At 41.4% G+C, this 24,607-nt stretch overlaps 1 protein-coding gene across 2 annotated transcripts in view; it reads left to right on the top strand.

Annotated features, from left to right (window-relative positions):
* The window catches only part of nadsyn1 (NAD synthetase 1), a 60,964-nt gene that overhangs the window by 15,420 nt on the left and 20,937 nt on the right, over window positions 1-24,607 (top strand). For both annotated transcript variants that reach the window (XR_013968868.1, XM_080850003.1), the window contains exons 12-16: window positions 16,889-16,937; window positions 17,126-17,228; window positions 22,330-22,498; window positions 23,028-23,163; window positions 23,970-24,076. Coding sequence is in view for 1 of the 2 variants with exons in the window: in XM_080850003.1 (XP_080706129.1) it covers window positions 16,889-16,937; window positions 17,126-17,228; window positions 22,330-22,498; window positions 23,028-23,163; window positions 23,970-24,076 (564 nt within the window). In the remaining variant the exon portion in view is untranslated. The remainder of the gene's footprint in view (window positions 1-16,888; window positions 16,938-17,125; window positions 17,229-22,329; window positions 22,499-23,027; window positions 23,164-23,969; window positions 24,077-24,607) is intronic.

Below are 24,607 nucleotides of genomic sequence, written 5' to 3'. Positions count from 1 at the left end.
TCTGATGAGCATGGTGAAACGGTGTTCATACGGTGTTCATACATTCAGCCACCTTCATCCATTATGCCTCTTAAATCGTCTTGTCGGTATCATTTTGTTTACTATATGTAGGCTTATTATATTTGTGTGGTCCACGTCCAATTGTACTTGACAAAGTTACAAAGTTTGCAAGTATAGGGAAGATATGACCTCCGGTACAACAACACAAGCACAGCAAGTGATTTTTTTCATGAAACTTTTTATTAATCCCCGTAGGGAAATAATGGTACATTAAATATACATAACGGAAAATAAAATGAGTGGTACATTACTCAATGTTCAGCCAAATATCATGTCAGCGACAGCTTGAGATGAAAACCAGCATCGCAGCCGGAATATACCGTACATGAAATGCTTCACGAGAGCTGACTAGAGGCATATTCTCCTCAGAATACGCATTATTGATGTCTCATCATTGATGCACACTAACTGCGCAGACAACCTTTTCACATTACCATCACAGGGCAATCACAAATCCTGCTTGCGCATTATCAGCGCACTCACAACATGCAACACGTTGAAAAACATAGCTTCTGACAGATACCGGCATCTCATTCATTCATTCACGAAAACAAGAAGCAAGTAGTAAGAAGCAAGTACACATAAGAAAGAAAAATGGCAAGTAATTTTGAGGGGAGGAGGTGTCAGCTTACTGACGAGGAGATTCGGGACATCTTCACGGCCGATCCTGAGGATGTCTTTGTTGATGCCAACGAAGATGTGCCTGAAACTGACGACTAATCGGACGATCAGCTGCCAGAAAATTTGAATGAAAGCTTATGCTGTAAATGAAAACTTGTGCTGTCCTCCGGTAAAATCGTCGGATGCCCACGCTTGGTTCAAGTGAGCTTGTTCAGAATAACAGACTTGTTGAAGACGGCTTAGCGAAAGAATGTGTTTATTCAACCACATGCCACGGTCAGCTCCATACAGCACAAGCATGCACAAGGCACGTCTGTTGCTGAGGAGTCGGTCTCCTTGCTTCTTCTTCTTAAACATTACAAACATTGTACATACATTTATACTGTAGAATTAATGTATGGGTGTGTCTTGAGGTCAAAGGGGATGTCTAGCTTGGAACACACCTATGAACAGGTAGGGCCATATGGATGCTAATGTCTTTGCTTCAGCTAGTCTTGTCGTGGCTGAAGACAAAAGCCAACTAATGTCTCTGGCTCGGAGACACACAAAAGCTAGGGACCAGGTCTGATGGCCCATCAACATAGACAAATGGCCAGGTGCCATATTGATAGCTGTGGCCTAGTGCTATGCAAACTATATTGCACAGGGTTGTTGCGATGTAATCATATTATGTGAAGTTATAAAAATGCCTATATCTAACAATTTCCCCATCTGATCATAAATCAAAATACATCATGATCACAATAAGACCTATAACAAACATAATCAGACATAGTGATCAAACAATTTAACATTGTAACAAAATGTCAACAAACACGTGTTCCCATAGTGTAGTGGTAAAAAGGTTTAAAGCAAACACATGTTCTTATAGTGTAGTGGTATCAATGTATGTTCCTATAGTGTAGTGGTATAAATCTCCAATATCTGGTTTCTCTTGTAACCAACATGCCATGTCCCTTATCTCACAGGTGAAAGCAAAAATCCCCTTAATTTGTTTGAGTCAAATTATTTCACAGTCCTGCTTTTGCACAGCGACCCATGCGTTCCACATGCTGTGAGTGGCGATTATATGCATCTCTGGTCCATCAGGTTTCTGATATGTCAAGCTTTGAATGTTGTGTCGTCTCTTCTGTCCAACTGGTGAGGTGAATTTGGACACGTCTCTGCTGTCCAACGTCCGAGGTGAATTTGGACAACTGTGATAGCTTGGTCAATGCAGCGGGTCAATGGTTCCTGCATTCCAGTTCCCCTCATGATGCTCCTTGGACTTGTTCTGAAAAACAAACAGAGAAAAACGGCGGCAGTATCACATATTCCAAGAATGTGGCATTTCATTCATAGGACCAGAACAAACAAACTTTAAAAAAAAAACACAACATTGAACATTAAAACTGCCTTAATACTAGGGCTCTGACCTATATCATTTACCCATATCTCATAGTCATGTCCATACAAGTCATCATCTAAATTCCCATCCAATCATCATATCATTGCTAAAAGTAATGTTATGATTAACACAAAAGAGCATGACTTGAGGTTAGGCGTAATCATGTTTTTTTCTTGCACTCCACCAGAAAGAGTTGTTCTGGGGCCATGCATTATGTGCTGTGGGTGGCATCGGTTCTCCTTGTACCATGACTGCAGCAGAAGAAAGTGTACCTACTTTGAGTGGTCTTTCACTCTTCAAAGTAGGTTCCCCATCAAGTGGCTCTGGATACCTCCTTACCACTCTGGCTCTCTGCACTGCCCTTGTCATTTTTGTACCGCGCTGACTCTCAACTGGCCTAGCATTTGCCTTATGTTCATGCTCCAGGAGGTCATAGCTGTCATTGCAAATATCCAGGTGGTTAAGGGCTCGATTCTGACAATTATTGACCATGCTTTCATCATCTCCGTTGTTATAGTTAAAATGAGAAGCATGTCTGCCTCTGCGCTGAGCCCTGCATTCTCCAGCCCAATGGCCATAGTTCCCACACTTACGGCATACATCATGTGATTTTCTTCTAGATGTCTCTATTTTCCTAGTTCTGATGGTTCTAGGATCACCTTGATTACCAAATTTCTCATTTCTAAACATGCACTCTGGATCTGCGTGTGTGCCATGGATGCAGACCCTTCTGATCTTTTGTTCTGTGTCACGTTCCATTCGCCTTGCTACACTAATTAGCATCTCAAAGGTGAACGTTGTGTCTTCCCAGCCGGGTGTGGTCAACTTCACAATACTTCTGAGCTCAGGGACAGTATTATGCAAGAAATTTGCCTTCAAGGCACCGTTGTTATTGGTCATAACATTCTCCTCTGTCATCCCGCTCATGCCTGAATGTCTTAAAAATGCTTCAGCAAATCTTTGGGCAAAATCATCCACCGCTTCATTAGGCATCTGTCTACAACCAGATATTTTACCCCAATCTGTAGTCGCATTGGTAGCCTCCTGAATCCACTCACGGACTGCCTTCCAGCCATTAACTAGGTTCTGTTGATCCTCTCCTAATCCAATATCAACATCTCGCTTCACCTTGTCAGCCTCAGTGTTGTTTAACACAGTGCATAAAAGTGAAACGCCATCATATGGGTGCAACTGATAAATCTTTTGCAACCGGGTAATCTTGGACCAAATATCCATCCCTGCTTTACGCGGATGTTGCAGATCTTTCGACCATTCGTCAATATCTTGCGGCTTTGCAGATTTATAAGAGTGCAGTACATTTCCACCAGTATATCTGGATGTTAAAGGTCTCAATTTGGCCAAGCCAATATTAACACCTGAGTCATTCATGTCCTTTGACCCACAATTAACAAATGGCATTGTTCCAAATGCCTTTGGTCTCTCCCTCTCCTTGGGAGGGGGGTGCGCACTTTGTTCTGTGAGATGTGATATCTCTTGGTCGTTCCTAGCCTGTCTTGCTTTCAATGTCTTCACATCATTTGCAAGTGCTAGAATAGTGTTGTCAACAGTCAGGCGCCATTCTAATTCAGTCTTTTCATGTTTTACTTTAGCCAATTCACTTTCAAGTGACGAGACTTTATCCCTCTCGATTTCTAGAATTCTGTCTGCACGTGTCTTCTGACGGCGTGTTATGTGATCCAAAATGACGAGAGAAAGTGAGATTTTGTCTTTTTCGCGCAAGAGTTTTTCAAAACTGCGCCTAATGTCATCAAGAGGCCATATCCCATTGTCGGGCAGAATATTGTATTTGAGTCCGATTTTCCTCTCGGTCTCATTCATTTTAAAATGACCTTTCAAAAAACCTCTGATTGTCTCAATCATGGTAATCTCGTCAAAACCACGCACTGCCAAATCGCCCATCTCCATAATAGGGACGCTGTTGGCCTGGCTAAAACTTCTCATGAACATCTTTGATTTTTAACAGCAAAACAAGCGCGTTTCGCTTCCATCAATGTAATGCTCCCTCTTTAAAACTTCAAACGGATGTTACAAAAAATACATTTAACAAAGGTAGAACTATGCAACTGGACTTTTGACCAAATCTCTAATAAACCAAATAAACAGAAGTTCTTCACTTCAGCGAGCTCATAGGCTCTCGGACAACGGCCAGCTTGAACTACCAGTTTGAATTCCTTTGACGGCAATTTAAAAACACAACGCTATGAAAATTACTCTTGCAACTCACCTTACTAACTCACTTTTACCCATCCAATGGTTGCAATTAATACAGTTTACTCGGACAGCAAATCAAATGGCTCACTCTGAAAAATGTATACGTTGCTATGCCACTTCTGTGCGCAAAAGCCAACGATATAATTATCAAACTAAATCCTACACTGTAGTCACCGCTCAGTCAGTTAATACTGCGAATTCTAATAAGCGTCTTTCACCCTGTAAAAATTCAACACTGGGGATATTTCCACCACGGACCTCAGTCCCAAGTAATTTATCAAACGTTTGTTCACAGCCTACACCGTTAACTTCTCGTTTTCCGAAAAGGTAATATTACAGATAATAGATACCCTTAACAAAACAACTCAGAATGCTTACGACTACGAAATCGTAACACTTACACACAAATGATCTGTCTCAGAAAAACAATAACACTTGTAGGCCCTAGTTTACAAATCAGTATTCATGCTAACTGCCTCTAATTCATTACACAGCAACTTTCTGTTCGTTTTTTCAGCGATAATTAAAAGATGCACTCACCGTTTGGATTGAGAAGCTTCTTTTCTTCCTTTATCGTGAAACTGGGTCGGAAACACCAAATGAAAGCTTATGCTGTAAATGAAAACTTGTGCTGTCCTCCGGTAAAATCGTCGGATGCCCACGCTTGGTTCAAGTGAGCTTGTTCAGAATAACAGACTTGTTGAAGACGGCTTAGCGAAAGAATGTGTTTATTCAACCACATGCCACGGTCAGCTCCATACAGCACAAGCATGCACAAGGCACGTCTGTTGCTGAGGAGTCGGTCTCCTTGCTTCTTCTTCTTAAACATTACAAACATTGTACATACATTTATACTGTAGAATTAATGTATGGGTGTGTCTTGAGGTCAAAGGGGATGTCTAGCTTGGAACACACCTATGAACAGGTAGGGCCATATGGATGCTAATGTCTTTGCTTCAGCTAGTCTTGTCGTGGCTGAAGACAAAAGCCAACTAATGTCTCTGGCTCGGAGACACACAAAAGCTAGGGACCAGGTCTGATGGCCCATCAACATAGACAAATGGCCAGGTGCCATATTGATAGCTGTGGCCTAGTGCTATGCAAACTATATTGCACAGGGTTGTTGCGATGTAATCATATTATGTGAAGTTATAAAAATGCCTATATCTAACAACAGCCTTGAACGAAGTGGACGAGAGGCTGGACCTGGAAGACAGTGAGGTTTCATCATGGAGTGGCAAATGGGAAATCTCATCCCAAGCCCAGTAAACTTTGTCAGGGGCTGTTCTGGTGTAATTAGGCGTCCAGATAATAACACGGAGGCAGATTGTTTTAAATTATTTATGACAACTTCAATCATGAACATGATTGTGGCCGAGACAAACAAATATGCACAGACACTCAAAGAAAAAGTTAGCAATGGGAAGCTAGCAAAGTGGGTAGAGACAACTGCTGCGGAAATGTATGTGTTTTTGGCAGTTTTTTTTCAATGGGTCTTATTAAAAAAAATAACATCAGAGATTACTGGACCACAAATCCCCTTTTTTCCACTCCTTCCTTTGGAACTCTTTTCCCCCAAGACCGCTTCCTCCTGCTCTTGAGGTGCCTACATTTTTCTCACTCCACCTCAAACGACCCCCTCGATTCAATCTATTATCACCCCAATTTTTTAATCTTTTAATTACATTTTTTACCCCTACCAAGACCTGTGTATTGATGAGTCCATGGTTAAGTGGAAGGGAAGGCTGTCCTTCAAGCAGTTCAACCCTTCAAAGAGGCACCGCTTCGGAATTAAATTGTTCGTGCTGTGTGATGTCCAGAACAGGTATGTCCAGGACATTATTGTGTACACTCGGAAATCCACAGACATTTCTACATAATTAATGAATACAGACCTGGGTATGTCGGGGTCGGTTGTCAGCACTTTGATGAAGCCCTTCATCGGCAAGGGTCATGTACTATATGTTGACAACTGGTACAGCAGCCCTACCCTTTTTCGATATTTGCTTCGCAACCACACTGGTGCCTGTGGCACAGTCAGACCAAACCGTAAAGGAATGCCGAGGTTCAAGGGAAAAATGTCCAAGGGGGACGTGGAGCACTTTAATAAGGGACAGTTCTTGGCAACAAAATGGCACGATAAGCGTGACGTCCACATGCTATCGACAGTGCATTCTGGGACCATGGTTCCGACAGGCAAAGTGGACTATGCCACCGGAAGAACAGTCAACAAGCCCTGCTGTGTGCTCCAGTATAACCGTAAGATGGGCTCTGTTGACAATCTGGACCGGCGCAACACATTTGTTGAATGTGCGCGGAAAACCCTGAAGTGGTACCGAAAGCTTTTCTTTTATGTTTTGGACGTTGCCGTGTTCAACAGGCTTGTTGTCCACCGCCAGCTGACAAGGCAGAAACTGACCTACCAAAGGTTCAGGGAAAACTTGGCCAGCCAGCTTATTGAGGAGTTCCACACTCTCAGAAGTCCCTCATGTGGTGGGCGGCCCACGCTGGATGGCCCACTCCGTCTCTCTGCTCGACACTTCCTGACGCTGGTGACCCCGACAGATCAGCAGGGTGGGAAGACGAGGCGCCGTTGTCGGGTCTGCCAAACAACAACAAGACGTCAACAGATGCGGAAGGCCACCAAGTACATATGTGTACAGTGTGACATCCCACTGTGTGTCACACCTTGCTTTGAGGAATACCACACCCTAAAGCATTACTGATATTACTGTAAGAAAAAGAAAAGAAAAAAAGATTTGTTAATGTTCACATGTTCATGTGTGTGTGTGTGTGTGTACATGTTTGTGTGTGTGTGTGTATAGACATGTTTGTGTGCGCGCATGTGTGTTTGTGTGCGTGCGTGTGTGTTCCAACAATAAATGTTTCTGGTTTCTCGAATCTAATACTTTGTTTTCGAAAATAATTACTAGCCTAACCTTTTCTCAAAATTCAGAATTTACAAATTCACAACATCACAATTACTGTTCGACATTTTACAGTTTTCCATGTTCCCAAAATCTAAACTAAACTTCCTTCTATTTGAGATTGATTATAGTAGCTTCTCAAAGTAATAGACTGATATGTGATATCTGTGCACTTAAAAAAAAAAAAAGTATCACCTTTGACCGAGGCAGGTTCATGGGTAAGGGGTGAGGCTCTTGAGGTGCCTACATTTTTCTAATTCACCTCAAACGACCCCTCAGGCGGCCTTGTGAAGTCCAGGCGAGAAGCAGGTGAGGCATTCTGGGACCATGGTGTGGACGGGAAAAGTGAACTATGCCACAGGGAGTGTCTGGAAAAGACAAAAAAAAAACATTGTTCATGTGTGTGTCCATGCCCGCATGAGCACATGCATGTAATTTGCCTCTTTCTACTAAAAAGGTTAATGGTTTCTTGAATCAAAAAGATTGCTCTAGAAAATAATGACCGCTTTTACATAGTTGTACACTTTTTGACTAATAGGTAAGTGATATCTGTGCACTTGTTCACCTTCGCCAGGGAGGCAGAGTGTTTTAAACGGTTTATGACAACCTCAATAATGGATGGGGGGGCAGGGGTGAGCAGGGGTGAGGATGGGGGTGCAGGGGTAAGGATGGGGGTGCGGATGGGGGTGCAGGGGTGAGGGAGCAGGGGTGAGGATGGGGGTGCAGGGGTGGGTGAGGATGGGGGTGCAGGGGTGAGGGAGCAGGGGTGAGGATGGGGGTGCAGGGGTGGGTGAGGATGGGGGTGCAGGGGTGAGGGAGCAGGGGTGAGGATGGGAGGCACCGCTTCGGAATTAAATTGTTTGTGCTGTGTGATGTCCAGACATTATTGTGTACACTGGGAAATCCAGGGGTGAGGATGGGGGTGCAGGGGTGAGGGAGCAGGGGGGAGGATGGGGGTGCAGGGGTGAGGTTCATCATTTGAGCGGCAAATGGGAAATCTCATCTCAAGCCCAGTACATTCTGTCAGCGGCAGTTCTGGTGTCAGTAGGCGTCCAAATAATAACATGGAGGCAGATTGTTATCAGCAGGGGTGAGGATGGCCGTGCAGGGGTGAGGGAGCAGGGGTGAGGACGGGGGGGCAGGAGCAGGGGTGAGGATGGGGGTGCAGGAGCAGGGGTGAGGATGGGGGTGCAGGAGCAGGGGTGAGGATGAGGGTGCAGGGGTGAGGGAGCAGGGGTGAGGATGGGGATGCAGGGGTGGGGCAGCAAGGGTGAGGATGGGGGTGCAGGAGTGAGGGTGGTTGTGCAGGGGTGAGGTGCAGGGGTCCCACAAAATGGCAGGATAAGCGTGAAGTCCACATCCTGAAGCCCAGCCGTTCTAACTACTTCCCCCTTGTGTCTGGAAAAAAAACAATACAAATTTGAGAGTTAATGTCTCAACACGTATGAATCAAATGAGAACTGTCCATACACACATGAGCGCATACATGTAATTTGCCTCTTCTAACAATAAAGGCTACTGGTTCCATGAATCAAAAAGTTTGCTCTTGAAAATAATTACTGACTTTTACACTGTTGTACACACTTTTTGTCATTTAGCCTAACCTTTTCTCACAATTCAGTATTTACAAATTTACAACATCACAATTACTGTTCGACATTTATCATGCACCCAAAATCTAAATTAAACTTCTTTCTATTTGAGATTGATTACATTACTTTCACAAAGTAATGCACTGATCTGTGCACCTTTCTTCTCGTTCACCTCATCTAGCTGTGGATTTGCGCTAAATAGGATGAGCTTGTTTGTTGAATGGACGGAATGAGATGTTCACTTTCTGAAGTATATTTTCACATTTATTTCACATCTAGCTAGCTCTATTTCCCTACAATCTGTTTTACATCGATTATATTCACATTTGTATTGTTTTGCATTCATGCGATTGCATTCACACGTGTCATATTCAGCTAACTAGCATGAACGCTACTGCATTGCATTCACACGTGTCAAATTCAGCTAGATAGCTCTATTCACTTACAAACGGTTTGACATCGATTGTTATGGCCTAATTTACAACTCTGATGTTTTTCTGGATATCATAAAGAAATAAATTATTAGGTCACTTACTCGTTGCTCAATCCAAGTGAGGAAATCATCGACTGTTCTGGGCGAGGCAGCGCTGTGTGACTGACTGGTGGTAACTGCCACGATGTTGTCATCCCTTCAAGGGTGCACGCACCAGTCGTCCTACGTTGTTACGATGACGTAACACGGTTGAGAGCGTACCACTTGTTGATTAGTCTAGGAATTTGTACAATATTTTTAACGAATATACTACTAATTAAAACGTCAAGATAGCAGATCAGATCAGGCAAACTCTGTATAATAATTTCCTTGCAGCCTTAACAATAACTGTAGAATGTTCCCGTATAGAACATTCTGTAGAGCAGTGGTCCCCAACCACCGGGCAGCGGCCCGGTACTGGTCCGTGAGGCATTTGTTACCGGGCCGCACAGAAAGAATAAATCACTTATATCAATTCCGCTGTATTAATTATTAGCGTCTGAAAGGTTTTTTTATTTGAAAAAGGTGCGGATTTTCCCGGACGTCACATTCGCCCGTGCCTCTTGTCACGTCAAGACGCTTGTCTAGTTCAAGTGATTCGTCATTCAAAAATAAGCCCGCAAACTAGCGAAAATTTGTAAAAAAACAAGCATCTTTGGAGAGCTTCTTTGCAAAGATGAAAAGGCCAACTAAGGAGCCAGAAGAGGAGCCTACGACCTTCAAAAGAGAAAGCTTCTTGTAACAGACAATACCAGGAGTCATACTTAAAATACGGGTTTATCGCAACAGTTGATTCTCATGCACCAAGTCCGCTCTGTTTAATATGTGGCGACAAGCTAGCAAACGAGCCAATGAAGCCTTTAAAACTGCTTCGGCACATGGAGACCAAGCACTGATTCAGAGTTATGGTGAGTTGTATTTTTCCTGCACTTAACGTTCGTCATACAATGGTGTTGGCCGCAAATTAACTCCACCTAACGTTAATGTTAGCTTTTGTGTATGAGCAGACCGGGCTTCATTCTATCAAACTTGCGATGTTTCGCCTTGGGGGTCGTGGTCAGAAAAAAAAGGTTTGGCTGTCATGTAGCGAGTGTCAAGTAGCAAGTTCGGCTGCAGTGCAGCGCTAATAGCATTTTAGCAGCTACCCTTTACATTGATTTTAACCATAACGGTCAAAAGCTTAATTTAAGACCTACAATATTCTGTTTGCCCTGACAGTGTTCGTATAGTATATTAACAACAAACCGAGTCGATGTAGACATATAAAAGTCGTGTAAACACCTTTATTCACATACAAATATTTCCAGTTAAACAGTTTCCCGAGACCTAGGATTAGCAGCTAGCTTCTACACTGATCTTCAATGAAAGCGTTAGCACCCAGCTAACAACAGCGGTCGAGAGCTTAATTTCAGACCTACAATATTCAGTTTGCCCTGACAGTGTTCGTATAGTACAGGGGTCGGGAACCTTTTTTGCCTGGAGAGCCACTTTTACCAATTTTTAATTTTTGTTTTCTCAGAAGATTCACAAAAAGACAGTTACAAGAAATGTTTTGGATATTTAACTAACAGTTACTTTTATAATACATTTTCTACCAGTTTTAAAAGTTATTGTAGCCTATAACTTGAAATGTAAATGGCAATGGGAAATGACAGAAGTTAACAACGAGCGTAACAACGACATGAAGTTAACAACGTTGACAACACAACACTCGAAATTGAACATTAGGCCTACCAGAGATTAATGCGACTTCTGGTGCTGCATAGACTTGCTGATGGCCTTGTAGTCTGGCTCATATTCAGTGAGGTGAAGCTTCATGCAAGCATTTAGGCTTTCGTTGTTTATAAGCGAGCGCAGGTTCGTCTTTATATTTTTCATATGTGAGAAAGATTTATCGCATGCATAAGTGGAACCGAACATGGGTAACACAGCAATACTATCATATTGCAATGTGCGATATATAGGCAGTTCATTCCAAGTTTTTAGAAGCAGTTCGTCTTGAGATGGAAGCTTTCCCATGTCAGTCCACTTGTGTTCGCTCGCAAGCTGTGCTCGCTGACGTGCGATTCATTCCAGCTGATCGTTCAGTGATTTGAACTTGCCCACCCAGATGCCAGACGAGTCTATTTCGAAATCGCCGATAGAAACACCAGGGATGCACAATACGTTTTTTTCCTTTTCGATATTTTACTCAAGCCTATCAACTTTAACAATGGAAGTTTTCTCGTTGACGGAAATGTAGAGAAATCTATGATTTTGTTAGATATTGGCATGGCAACCAGCCGTGACTGTAACATTATTTTGCAGGCTATGGTTACGGAGTCAAGTGAGGTGGAAAGTTAAATTAAATAACTCAGATAGACCTACGTATTTGACACGAAGCATTGTCATTTTATATAACTAGTATTGACTGTTATTTAAGCCTTCTACTAGGCCTAGGCTGATGCCTTGATTCCACGTTTTTTTTCTCCGTATTTTTCTCCAACCCATTTCTTCCGAGAGCCCCGGCCGTCAGCAAAAGAGCCAGTGGTGGCTCGCGAGCCATAGGTTCCCGACCCATGGTATAGTATATTAACAACAAACCGAGTCGATGTAGACGTATAAAAGTCGTGTAAACACCTGTATTCAGCTTTATTCACATCAAATATTTTCCAATAACAGACTGCGAGGCTCCGCCATTTTGTTTGAAAATGTTTGAATTCACCGGGCTTCTGCACTATGTCGAGCTCCAATTCTGACACACGCCGCGCTGATTGGTTACTGGTTGGATTCGCCTGGTTCGCATTTGCATAAAGTTAAATGTTCGTCAACTTTGAAAGTCAGGCGGCGGCTTTTCGTGCTCAACAGACGGAATTTCATTCCCAATAGGAGCGGGACGAATTTCGTCTGTGTGGAAACGTACCGTGAGGCACAACCTGAGAGCAATAACCGGTGATTTGATAAGCCATATCATTACATAAGGATCATCATTTTAGATGTATTAATGTCCAATATGGAATAGCAAAGATTATTGCTTTGCAGCATTTGCAGCACCATTATTTTAGTTTTTTATGAATAAAAAAAGAAAACATTTTAAATGTATATATCCGTCTTTTGTCATACATCTTTTTCTCACAAAAATATACAGAGAAAAATATGTGATTAATCATGATTAATACACAGAAACCTGTGATTAATTTGATTAAAAATGTTAATCGTTTCACAGTCCTAATTTAAACATAATAAGTGGTTTAGACATAATAAGAATAAGTGCGAAAAAACTAAACGTTCTCATTATTTTTTGACATCACTTCTTTTTGTTGTCCTTTTTGGATATCCCAAACATAACTAAGACCTCACCTAAAGCCCTGGTGGTCCAGCTGCTGCTGCCTCAACCTGCACTGCATCTGCACTGGATTTCTAAGTTTCCTGAATGCATTTCAAAATATTGCCTTATTGAAGAAAATTACCTAATGATAAGTACATGCAATGCATTTGTTTTTTTCTGAAATTCATTTATAATATGTAGGTAATTGGTTCAGGTTTTATGGAGCTGTACTAGGCCTACATCATCTGTACTGGATTGCTGTGCAAAGGAATAATGTATTAATTAATTATATGAAGCATACATTTGGGCATCCCAATGTATTGCACCTTTTTACTACCTACAAGTATAACATGTATTCTCAAAATAGCCAGTGTGAATGATAACATTCATGGGTGACATTGTCTAAATATCCCTTAACCCTCCTATTACCTTCACATTTACTATGTAAGGGACAATACATTATCCTGCTTATTATACAGTTACTTGCCAAAAACGATAGAAGACATTCCTCCAACATACCTCTTTTTAATGATTTAGTTGCCGTTTCATGAGTCCAGTTTAGAAATAAATAGTTCTTCAAGCAAATAGAACTTTGAAGTTTCAGGTGTTGCATAGGAACCCATTACTTGCTGACTTCAAATTACCATGAGTCTGTTAGGTTAAAATTACCGGACTTCTTGCGGAATGATATGAAAGAGGTGAATTTGAAGCACAAAACCCCGTTGCCAATGACAGCGGTCATTATCTTTTCGCAGCGGTCTGTTAGCAGGAATTAATGTAGGGTAGAACGTTGGGATGGCCCATTCAAATCAACGGTACTTTTTCAATTGTCAATTTGACCCCAGCAATTTAAACCTCCAAAACATTATTATAATTCATTCTTTTTACCCAAGTTTATGTATCAGGTACTTTAGGTTTGTTTGTTGACTACCTAAATAGCCCTTTAAATAAAACAGCCTGGGGTCAAATTGGCCCCAAAGAACACCTATGCGTACAGCATGTGTACAGGACATTGAAAACATATCATCTTGTTAATTTTGTGTTTACCCAGTTGTCCCCATTAAATTATGAATAGTCATTAAATATGAAGCAATATTATGTCAATCATTTATTTACAGACATTAAACATTGAATGGGTTCAAATTGACCCCAATCATAATAGGAGGGTTAAAAATCAGCATTTGAATGCAATCTTTACCAAAATGGACAATTCAACGTCTCATCTGAACCCTTGATGCTGATTCATCCTCACCATGCTCTTCATCTGTAGCTTCAGGCTGCTATTTTTCCTGCACAGCAATTCATCATTTAATACAGACACTAACCATGCTTAGTTGACTGCTGACATTGGTTGAGAGATTACAGGGAACGGAAATAGCCTCATTACTATCCAAGGGAATGCGATGTAATGCTAGCATGTTCGAACTGTGTGGTTAGTTTTCCTACAGCTAACCTATAACTAACAACGACCTGGGCTTCTTGATAACTGCTTACTTTACAAACCAAACTACTGTAGTGCCAAGATACATAACGTACATAACGCAAACAGTATTTCAGGAAAACTAAAATTGGTCGTTACCTTTACCTGTGGTCCTCTGCGTGACGTTCGCATGAGCCTTAAAACGGACTTTTAGGGAACGTTCTTATTTGGTCTCAGCATGCGTCCTCAGGACGTCCTTCAAAAACGTCCCCGTTATCTTTACCTGTGGTCCTATGCGGGACGTTCGCATGAGCCTTAAAACAGACTTTTAGGGAACGTTCTTATTTGGTCTCTCAGCATACGTCCCCAGGACGTCCTTCAAAAGAGTCCCCATTACCTTTACCTGTGGTCCACTGCGGGACGTTTGCATGAGCCTTAAAACGGACTTGGATGCATGCATTTATCTCAAGTCGGTTAGATTACTGAAACGCACTCTATGCTGCTCTAACAAAACAGATGTTAAACAAACTTCACCTTATCCAAAATGCAGCTGCTAGAATAGTCACTAAGACTTCAAAATTCAATCATATCACCCCTGTTCTTAAATCACTTCACTGGCTCCCTGCACAACAAAGAATTGAGTTTAAAATATTCCTTCTTGTCTATAAATCACTAAACGGCCTTGCCCCACCCTATATTTCCGATTTGATTTCTTTTTATTATCCATTGCGTTGCCTAAGGTCCTCCAATAAATGTATTCTCACAACCCCAAGAATAAATACCAAATGCTGCACACGGTGCCTTTAGTTACTGTGCCCCAACCCTCTGGAATAGCCTACCTTTGGAGTTAAGGTCATCACACTCAGTGCTCTCTTTTAAAAAGAGAATTAAAACTTTTTTATTTTCTTCAGCCTATTCATGACCTGTATGTGTTGATGTCTTCATGTTCACTGTGTTGTCTCTGTTCAACTAAATGAATTTGCAAAATGTACCCTTTGAAATTGAATTGCAACTTTCATTCATTCAATCATTTTGTGCATCAAAATCGTCCAAATTCCCCTGTTTTTTTCCCAGCAAGCCTGCATTTCTTTCAAATAAACACAACAATGATCGCAATGATGAACAAACATCAATTTAAAAAACAAAAACACTGAGAAAATGTCACTTCTACACTGAATTCCGCTATGGTCACGCCCCCCTATACAGTTCCGCTGCCACATTTATTCGCTCATCTTCCCAATCGCCTGCAAATAATGTTTTTTTAGTCTTCTGTTATGTTGATGGCTGGCAAACAACAATCTTAGAAGGTTTGGGTTATTGCAGCACAGGTTATTCAATCATTTTAAGCCATCAATCTACCTCAGGGTGAACAAAATGAGCAGAAATGGAATAAAACGGAATTCACCAAAATGTGTAAAGAACTTTTTTTTTTGGCGGTTACAAACATGAAAAAAAATGGGGCTACGTAGCTTGAGATTGAATGTCTGAAGGGGTACGGGACTGTAAAAAGTTTGGGAACCACTGGCCTACTGTAACTAGAAAAGTAGGAACTAGCTCATTTAAACTTTCTTGGTTTAAATATCATTACTTGGAGAATATGAACTTCCAAGGGTGTGGCTTGTCTATAGTTTTCGGGGTGCTTGAATTTGCGCAAAAAATGTACTCTACCTTCTGTTGCAGCATCTTTGACGACCTGTGGAAAGCTCAATGTTAAAGCTAGAGACTTGATATTATACACAGACCTTCCTATGTATGCTCTGTATATTGTATTGGAATCATGCAGAAATAACATTTATAGCACAGATCAGTAGAGAAGCATTAATATTTATTTTATTTCATCATTATTAGTTTGGCTAGTTATTCTGCCTCCCTGCCTGCACGTCCGTGACGTGCCATGGATGTTAATTAAAAAAGGAATCATTACGGAAAACCCTCAATGCGTAGTGACTGAGATCGCTACAATATGCTTTTCCTCAAACCCTCGGAAAAAATGACTAAGTTTGTTGACTGTCTCACACTGTGATAAACGTGTTAAAGTGACTAAATAGTAATCAGACAGTGGCAGAACAGTAGGAAGAGAAGTGGTTTAGTAATAGGAAGGTTGCCGGATCAATTCCCAATCCTCGCAATCAAGTTTGTAAGCGCGTGTGTGTCTATGTATATCATGTGAAATGTGCTATATAAATAAACCTGAACTTGAACTTGTGTATGTGTGTGTGTGTTTGTGCCCTGTAAGCAAAATGACGGCCCGCAATCTATTATTATTTAATTTTTTTCATTTAGCTCAGCAAAAACGGTCATTACCCCCACCGTGCCTGCAACGTCAGCGGTGAGTCCTTGAATAACGTCCCCAGGACGTCTAAAACACGTTTCCCAGAAGTCACCACAATGCCCTCAGGACGTTCTTGCAACTTTCTGTAGAACGTCCCCAGGACCTATAGAAAACGTTTCCCAATTGTCACTGCAACGTCCTTGAGACGGTCTTGGAACGTCGTGCAAAACGTCCTAGAGTTGTCAAGGGAACCATACACATTTACGTTTTTAGAACGTTCAGAGTGACCATTATAGGACGTCGAGGGGATGACTTTTGGCGTTGTCTTTGCAGGTTCCATATCCTTCAACTTGTCAACAAATGCCTGTGAAATGTATGCAAATGAACTATTTCCTCAAGAGTGATAAAATAGTCCCCCAAAATGGTGTATTTTGTATTTAAAATCTCTCAGATGAAAAAGAGGCAAGCCCTAAGAAGTGTGAAGGAATCATTTGTAGAATCCTGTGTTAAATGTGCCTCTCAGTAGTGCATTAGTAACTAAATGATCCACATTTTAAAGTGCTGATAATTGATTCATTGTTTTCTTTCTTGTTTTCAGTCTTGGCCCTGCGTGTTGGTTGTGGGACTATTTGAGAAGGAGTGGCCAGGTTAACTTTAAATTTTCCTCTTCGACTTAGTTTGACTAGTGATGCATCAGTGTCATAGCTTACCAAATGAACAGCTCCACACAGGAATGCTGTGTTATTACATATTCTCCATTAGGTGACACAGCAACCATACATGATGGACTTATTTTGCCTGTCTTTCGTCTCTTTCTATATCTCCGGTATCAAAGGCTGGTTTCTTCCTTCCTCTAAGTGGTGGAGTGGATAGTTCCTCGACAGCCTGTATTGTCTACTCCATGTGTGTGCTGGTCTGCAATGCAGTAAGGGACAACAGTGAGTATTTTTTTGTAATTGATTTGCTTGACACATATTAGGATCTGGTGTGCATTTAGACAACATAACCATGGGTCAAAGCAAGTTTGACCCTGAGTGTATTTTCAAGAAATTCTTCTGAATGCCCCGTCACACCATAACGTTCTGGTCAACGTTCTATGACATTAGAGGAAATGTTGGTAGTTACAAATAGAATATGTTTGGTTACGTGAAGAGTTACCAGCAGAAATCATTGTCTTGTAGCATGAACAGTGTCACAAAAAAGAAATGCATAGAAATAAATTGAAATAGATAATAATCTTTTTACTTTGGAGGTGAAGCACAACTTCTACAACAATAAACCAATAGAAGCTACTACTGAAGAAATAACAAACTGACTTTTTATACAGAGAATGGCGTATTTGCCACTCCCACAGTACGCCTTGTATGCCTGGTTTTGCACTATGTAACTTTGGTGGACAGGGCCGGCGTAATACCTCTCAGGAGAACTACCTAATGCTCTATAGCACCACACAACAACTAGACCCTTCTGCTAGCTATAAGAAGAAACTGGCGCAGTATTCTTTGTATTGACATCATGGCAGAGACGACAAAGAAACTGAGAAAGCTGTTGTCAGAGGAAGCATTATACTATATAGCATTATATGCACAATATGTGCCTTTATCATATTGCCAACAGCATTTTATTAGATAACACATACTCCATGTTCAAAAGTAAAAAAAAAAAAAAAAAAACCTCCATGGTTGCAGAAGAGCGTTGCGTGAACGCTGGTGAAAGCTGGTGATCGTCGGAGCAGCAGGATGTGCTTCCTGCCTCAGGAGCTGCTGATCCAGCTTTACACTGCAGTCATTGAGTCTGTTATTTGCACATCGATCACAGTCTGGTTTGGATTGGCCACTAAACTGGACAGGAACAGACTACAACGGACAGTCAGGTCATCAGAAAAGATCATTGGTGCCGACCTGCCCACCATCCAGGACCTGTACACCACCAGAGCCAGGAAACGGGCAGGGAAAATAACTGCAGACCCCTCACACCCTGGAAATAATCTGTTCCAGTTCCTCCCCTCTGGCAGGCGCTACAGATCCCTGCACACCAAAACCACCAGACACAGGAACAGTTTTTTCCCCCTTGCCGTCACTTAAATGAACAGTTGACAATGTATTACATTTATTATTATATTATCTCCCCAGGGACATACATTATATTTATTTATTTGATCCTAAAAGTGCACATGAAAACCATTTAGACTCAACAGTGTTCTTCCAGTATACACATTGATCTCCACACAGCATTAGTCTTTCTACCTATCTCCTCACGGTTTACAACAAACGATGCTGTTGTTTTCTGACATTCAAACACTGTTTTTCAAATGAAATTTAATAAAACGCATTTTGTGGGTGAGGGTTAATAGAGGGGTAAAGCGGTATGGGTTGGGGTAGGACTGTATTTGTTGTTATATATTGTTCGAATCTATAATCACACACAATCATGAGTGTCGGCCAGAACATTACTTCAAGTCCAGGATGTTTAGGGCAAGGGAGGTGCAGGTTGGATATGGATTACTCAGGAGACAAGATCTGATACAACCAAGCTGTATTGATGGCGCAGGAATATCAGGAGATCATCAGAGATCTTCCGTGTGTACAAACAACCAGTGTGGAAATATATGAATAGCATACAAGGTGTAATGAGCGTGTGGTTCTGAAACAGAGTAAAAAAAAAAAAAAACATAAGTACACTACGTAGCCCTCGCGCACATGTCAACGCTGACATTTTAACTTAACAGGCTAATTTAGCAAGCTAACATAAACATCATTCACACATAAATGCTAGCATTCCTTTACTCTTTCAACACTAACGATAAACGATGACTTCTCTAAACATATAACATTGCTTATTATAAGAAATTAACATGACATTAGAACACTTACAACCAGGGACGTGCAGTCATAGGAGGCAGGGGAGTCAGAGCCTCACCTGTCATTTTGAAAAGTAAAAAAAAAAAATATTAAAAAAATATTTAAAAAAAAATATATGATAATCATATGTATGTATTATAAAATAAATATTCATATTTCTCTAGTTAGCTGTGTTAGGAGTGTCATTTCTGCATGATTCCAATCATTTCGAGCATTTTTATTATCAAAATCGCTGAATTTGAGCATTTCCGGTTCCCAGTGACAGTGATCAGCCAATGAACATGGACGTGCCGTCAAGGGAGGCAGATGCATTGGAGTCTATGGGCAGGGTAGGCAGTGCCTCCCCTAGGATTGCACAATCACTCCAAACTGGGTTTCACGCATGCGTGCGCAAGCGTAGAACCTTTTGAGTTGAGCTGAAAACGCATTGAAAAATATTGTTAATGAGGCACGCACTACCACTGCTTCAAGAAGGGAGGCGAGTGAGAGGGCACTTGTTGGGTATATAATCTGACGTTGGATTTCTTCTTCACTTCTACTTGAGCTTGACAGCGAAAATGGAAGATTGAATTGCTAACCTGAAGCAGTTCTCAAAACTGGACTTTCAGTCCAAACAAGAAATGATTGATAATGGGAGACCAATGCCGGAGCTAAAAGGTTTGGTTCAAACGACGGGGCAGAAGGTAAATCGTTCTTTTCAAACGGAGTAGTACTCCCGAAAAGATTGGCTATGTGGCTGACTGCATTGCTAACCTGAAGCAGTTCTCAAAACTGGACTTTCAGTCCAAACAAGAAATGATTGATAATGGGAGACCAATGCCGGAGCTAAAAGGTTTGCTTCAAACGACGGGACAGAAGGTATTGGAGTGTTTCACGTTTCCCAACGGGACTACATATTCATGCGAAACACGGACCTCGCTAAAGGCTGCTGGCGCAGGAAAAATGCCTTGGAAGTTGTGAGCAGACTAGGTGCTAAACTACTGACTGCATTTGCTCAAGAAGAGGAGGGAAATCGCGGGAGACAACGGATTTCCACTGAACTATACGGATAGTCCTGAGTGGATTACGTTTGTTTCACCTCTAATTGACGGTTACGAGCTCGAAAGTGCACCAACTTTAAATTATACTGGTCAGTAGAACATTTTGGTATTGTGTGCTATGTCTGCGGTGTTTAACTGTTTGCTTGTGAATATGTTGTGTAAATAAATATGCAATTGTTTTTGTCTAAACTGCGAATTCAAAACTCTGTCCGAGTCATTTAAATTAGCATCCCAAAACCGTAGTTATATTGTCCCTAGACAAAATGAAATGAGCCACATCATTGGTGGGAGGGCTACATACGCTCGCTTGATACTATAAATATCTTATTTGACAGGGTGTAAAAGTTAAATTAGCACACCGGTTGTACGTTTAGCTGTAAGCTTATAGCCTTGTAAAAGTTAGGTTAACAAGTCAGTTGAGTATTGAGCCGCATAACTTCTTATAATAAAAAAAAACCTGATCGTTTAAAAGTAATAGTATTAGACAATGAAACATAAAGGTTTTTCAGTCCTGGTCAGATGACACATTTTAAACCATTTAAACCACCACCACCATTTTTACATGTATAATGTATAATTTTTTTTTTTTTTAAACAACTAGAGATCGGAATGACGTAATCACTTCCGGTTTCTGTGCCTCATCAGCTAGGAACCTCACCGCACGTCACTGCTTACAACTTTCATGCACGCACACATCTGTTTTGTCGTTCTCATGCATAAGAGACACGCAGTTGCTGTCTCAACGCGACACGGTAAAATAAAACAATGTGGGAGCATGACGCCGGTGCTGCCCATGTCAAACTAAGAGTCCCCAATCGCGAAAAGGATAAACAATGTGAACATAAACCCAGAGCCTTTTTTACACATTTAATAACGCAAAAATATTAAGGTTGCGAGTACAGATCAAGAACTCCTGCTGCCAAGGAGGTTACGGTGCGTGTTATTAACTACTAGGTGGGCAAAAAATGCATTCCGTGGTTAATAGGAGTTACGTATGTCTAGGACAAACAGTCTGGACAATGAAGAGATCTTTCTTTCCTTCACATTTTTGCATATTTTTCAGCAACGAATGAATCAGCATGCAGTCTCGCAGTTATCCAGTGCTCAGACCCCTCCCCTCCTGACAAGCAAACGTATCCCGCAGCTGCATGGATAGATAGCCTATACCTGCCAGCAGCCGCAGGGTCCACACCTTGGAGAGCACTTCACAGTCTGGATAGATAGATGGCCTATAGCCTATAGCCTGCCAGCAGCAGCAGAGTCCCCACCTTGGAGAGCACTTCACAGTCTGGATAGATAGATGGCCTATAGCCTGCCACCAGCGGCAGGGTTCACACCTTGGAGAGCACTGCACAGTTCTAACAAATACAGTTGCCTGTCTGTGTTGCGGTAATAGTTTGGGCTGTATAGGTACTTGGATGTTAGGCCTCATCTTCGAAATATTTGTATACATCATCTCATTTTCGAGATTGAGATGAAGAAATTCAGAACTGACCATACCTGTAAGAACTAACTATTATTCGACTATACCATATAAAAAAAACATTGCATTTGACCAAGGCAGAGTTAGTAAGGCACAAGCAAGATTTGATCAGTGCTTTTAGTTGTTGGTGTAGTTTGATGTTACCTAAGTTAGCTTGCTAGATTTCAACAAATTTTGAGATGGGTTAATCAGGAATAAAGAAAATCCCCTGTCCCTGACCAAGACGGAGGGTTCGCTTGACTTGGTCCCCGGGTGCCTAAAAAGAGAAAGGGCAGTCCGGGATGGGAAAATACAGAAGGCAAATTTGCGGCGACCCCGGCCTGCGTGTGCGTGTGTGTGTGTCCTGTGTGGTCACCTAATTAATATATGCACGTGTGTTGCTGTGTGTTGTTGTGCCACAATAAACTGACTGGAGTCAGCCTTGTTTGTAAGATGTAACATTCGATTGAAAAGCATGCATTTTAGATGGACGGTTAACATAATGCACTTGGACCAATGATAATAGCATCTGATGGGGGTCAAGAAGAGCCGCAGTGTAACATGTTTCCCCCCTTCACTGTCCCTTCGCTCTGCAGTGCATTGTAGTCTTTGCTCTGTTTGAACTGTTGCTGGTAAGACGCAATCGGATTTTGTGTCTTAAAATTTTCCTTTTTAGATATTCAAGTGCTGCAGGATGTCCAGCGAGTGGTGGGTGATCTCACTTACAAACCTGAGGACCCTCGAGAGCTGTGCAAGCATCTCTTCACGACATGTTATATGGCTAGTGAGAACTCTTCTGGAGATACCTGCAGTCGAGCTAAAGAGCTGGCAATGCAGATCGGCAGGTGAGGTGTTTGGCTACCGTAGTGCTCTTAGTCCTCTTTGACTAGCGTTGTGTTCTTCAATGCTTCCTTCATTTGCATGTTAGAGAGCTAACCTGTATCTTTTTAAAACTTACCGTAATGCTCCAAATAATCGCTCAACATTTGTGTACTCTAAGGATAGAGCAACCCTTATCTAAAACATGCTTGTGTTAAGAGACCAGCATTTATTTTATGCAAAGCCATTTTGCTTTGATAAAACATAACAACATATTTTCAACAGTGAAATTCAATTGCATTAGCTAACTGCCTCATCTTGTTGTTGAGGTAGAGAAAGTGTTCACCATAGACCTTTCACCATAGACTTTTGATTAGAGACCGGAAGCTGCCTTAGTTTTTGACTTAATGAGCAGAGACTACCTCATACTTCTACCTCTTGTTGACCTATACTCATATATGATTTATGTGTTAATGACCTGAGACATACCTCATACTTCTACTTCTTGTTGACCTATACTCATATATGATTTATGTGTGTGTATTGCTATTTCAGCAACCATGTAAATCTCAACATTGACATGGCAGTGAAAGGGTTGCTTGGGATCTTCTCCCTCATGACGGGTAGAATGCCACAGTTCCGTGCCAGTGGTGGAAGTACACGAGAGAACTTGGCATTGCAGAATGTCCAGGTGGGACTTTAAAGGCATCACTGCTTCACCTGTACCCCTTGTAAGGTCTCAAATGCATTATGAATTAAATTGTTACATTTCAGTTATTTGATTATGTTTACCCTATAAATAATTAATATCAGAGACACCTCTGATATCTGTTGTGTAACTATTTAATTCAATTAAATTGTATGCATTATTCAACTACTTTAAGCACCTTATCCAAAGGCTAGTCATAGGATAAGGGAATGGTAATTCGGCGATCACTATTGGGTCACAACGTGGCAAGAAAACCTGTGGGGGTGGAGAGCCATAAAAACATTCCAGGGCCATTACGTAAGGCCATTGTCTTTGACAGGTGAGCCATAAGCAGTCCCAGGTGTGTTTACACCTAACTCATCAATATTCATTGTGTAGGGACACTGGTTTTGGAGAAGAAAAGGTTATTCTGAAGTTACTAATATTCAGTAGTGAAACCACACACAATTTCTGAAAGCTAAAATCGCCTAACAGCACAGTGCCTACTTTTCACCCTTTAAATAGGCTGACTGCCTGATTGAAGTTTGAAGACACCTGTGATGCTAATTAGAGTAACTTAGTTTAACATGTCCCTACTGTCAAATTATCTTCAATCTTTTCTAGGGGTACCTTCTTTTTTGTCCAGGCCAGTTTTATTCGTTTTTTTAAAAAAAAAATGATTCGTTTAACCACAATTCAAAAGCAATGTCTGATTTTCATTAGTTCATTTTCAGTAGAACTTTATTTATTAATACTTTTGAACCATGCAACCAATATATTAAAACCATGCATTGTTGTGTCCCTCACAGGCTCGAACCAGGATGGTCCTTGCCTACCTTTTTGCCCAGCTTGGTCTGTGGGCCCAAGGCAAAGCTGGTGGTCTACTGGTTCTAGGCTCTGCCAATGTGGATGAAAGGTCAGTTTGGTGGTGGATGGTCTTTCAAATTTGGTTCTCTTAGGAAATCACAGTACAGAGGTTTTGTGGAGGAGTTGTCTTCTTGTTTTATACATGAAACAGTTTATTTTTCTTGATTCCATTTTAATTTTTCACAAAGGCTACTGTGGTTTTATCCAGTCTCTCCTGCTAGGTGACAGGTCTTTGTTATAATGTGGTGTAGACTACTGTGGTTTTATCCAGTCTCTCCTGCTAGGTGACAGGTCTTTGTTATAATGTGGTGTAGACTACTGTGGTTTTATCCAGTCTCTCCTGCTAGGTGACAGGTCTTTGTTATAATGTGGTGTAGACTACTGTGGTTTTATCCAGTCTCTCCTGCTAGGTGACAGGTATCTGTGGTAATGTGGTGTAGACTACTGTGGTTTTATCCAGTCTCTCCTGCTAGGTGACAGGTATCTGTGGTAATGTGGTGTAGACTACTGTGGTTTTATCCAGTCTCTCCTGCTAGGTGACAGGTCTTTGTTATAATGTGGTGTAGACTACTGTGGTTTT

This window comes from Sprattus sprattus, assembly GCF_963457725.1.
Source record: "Sprattus sprattus genome assembly, chromosome: 13".
NCBI classification, from domain to species: domain Eukaryota; kingdom Metazoa; phylum Chordata; class Actinopteri; order Clupeiformes; family Clupeidae; genus Sprattus; species Sprattus sprattus.
The sequence above is the reverse complement of the archived record's forward strand: the minus strand, read 5'-3'. Positions and strand labels throughout refer to the sequence as shown.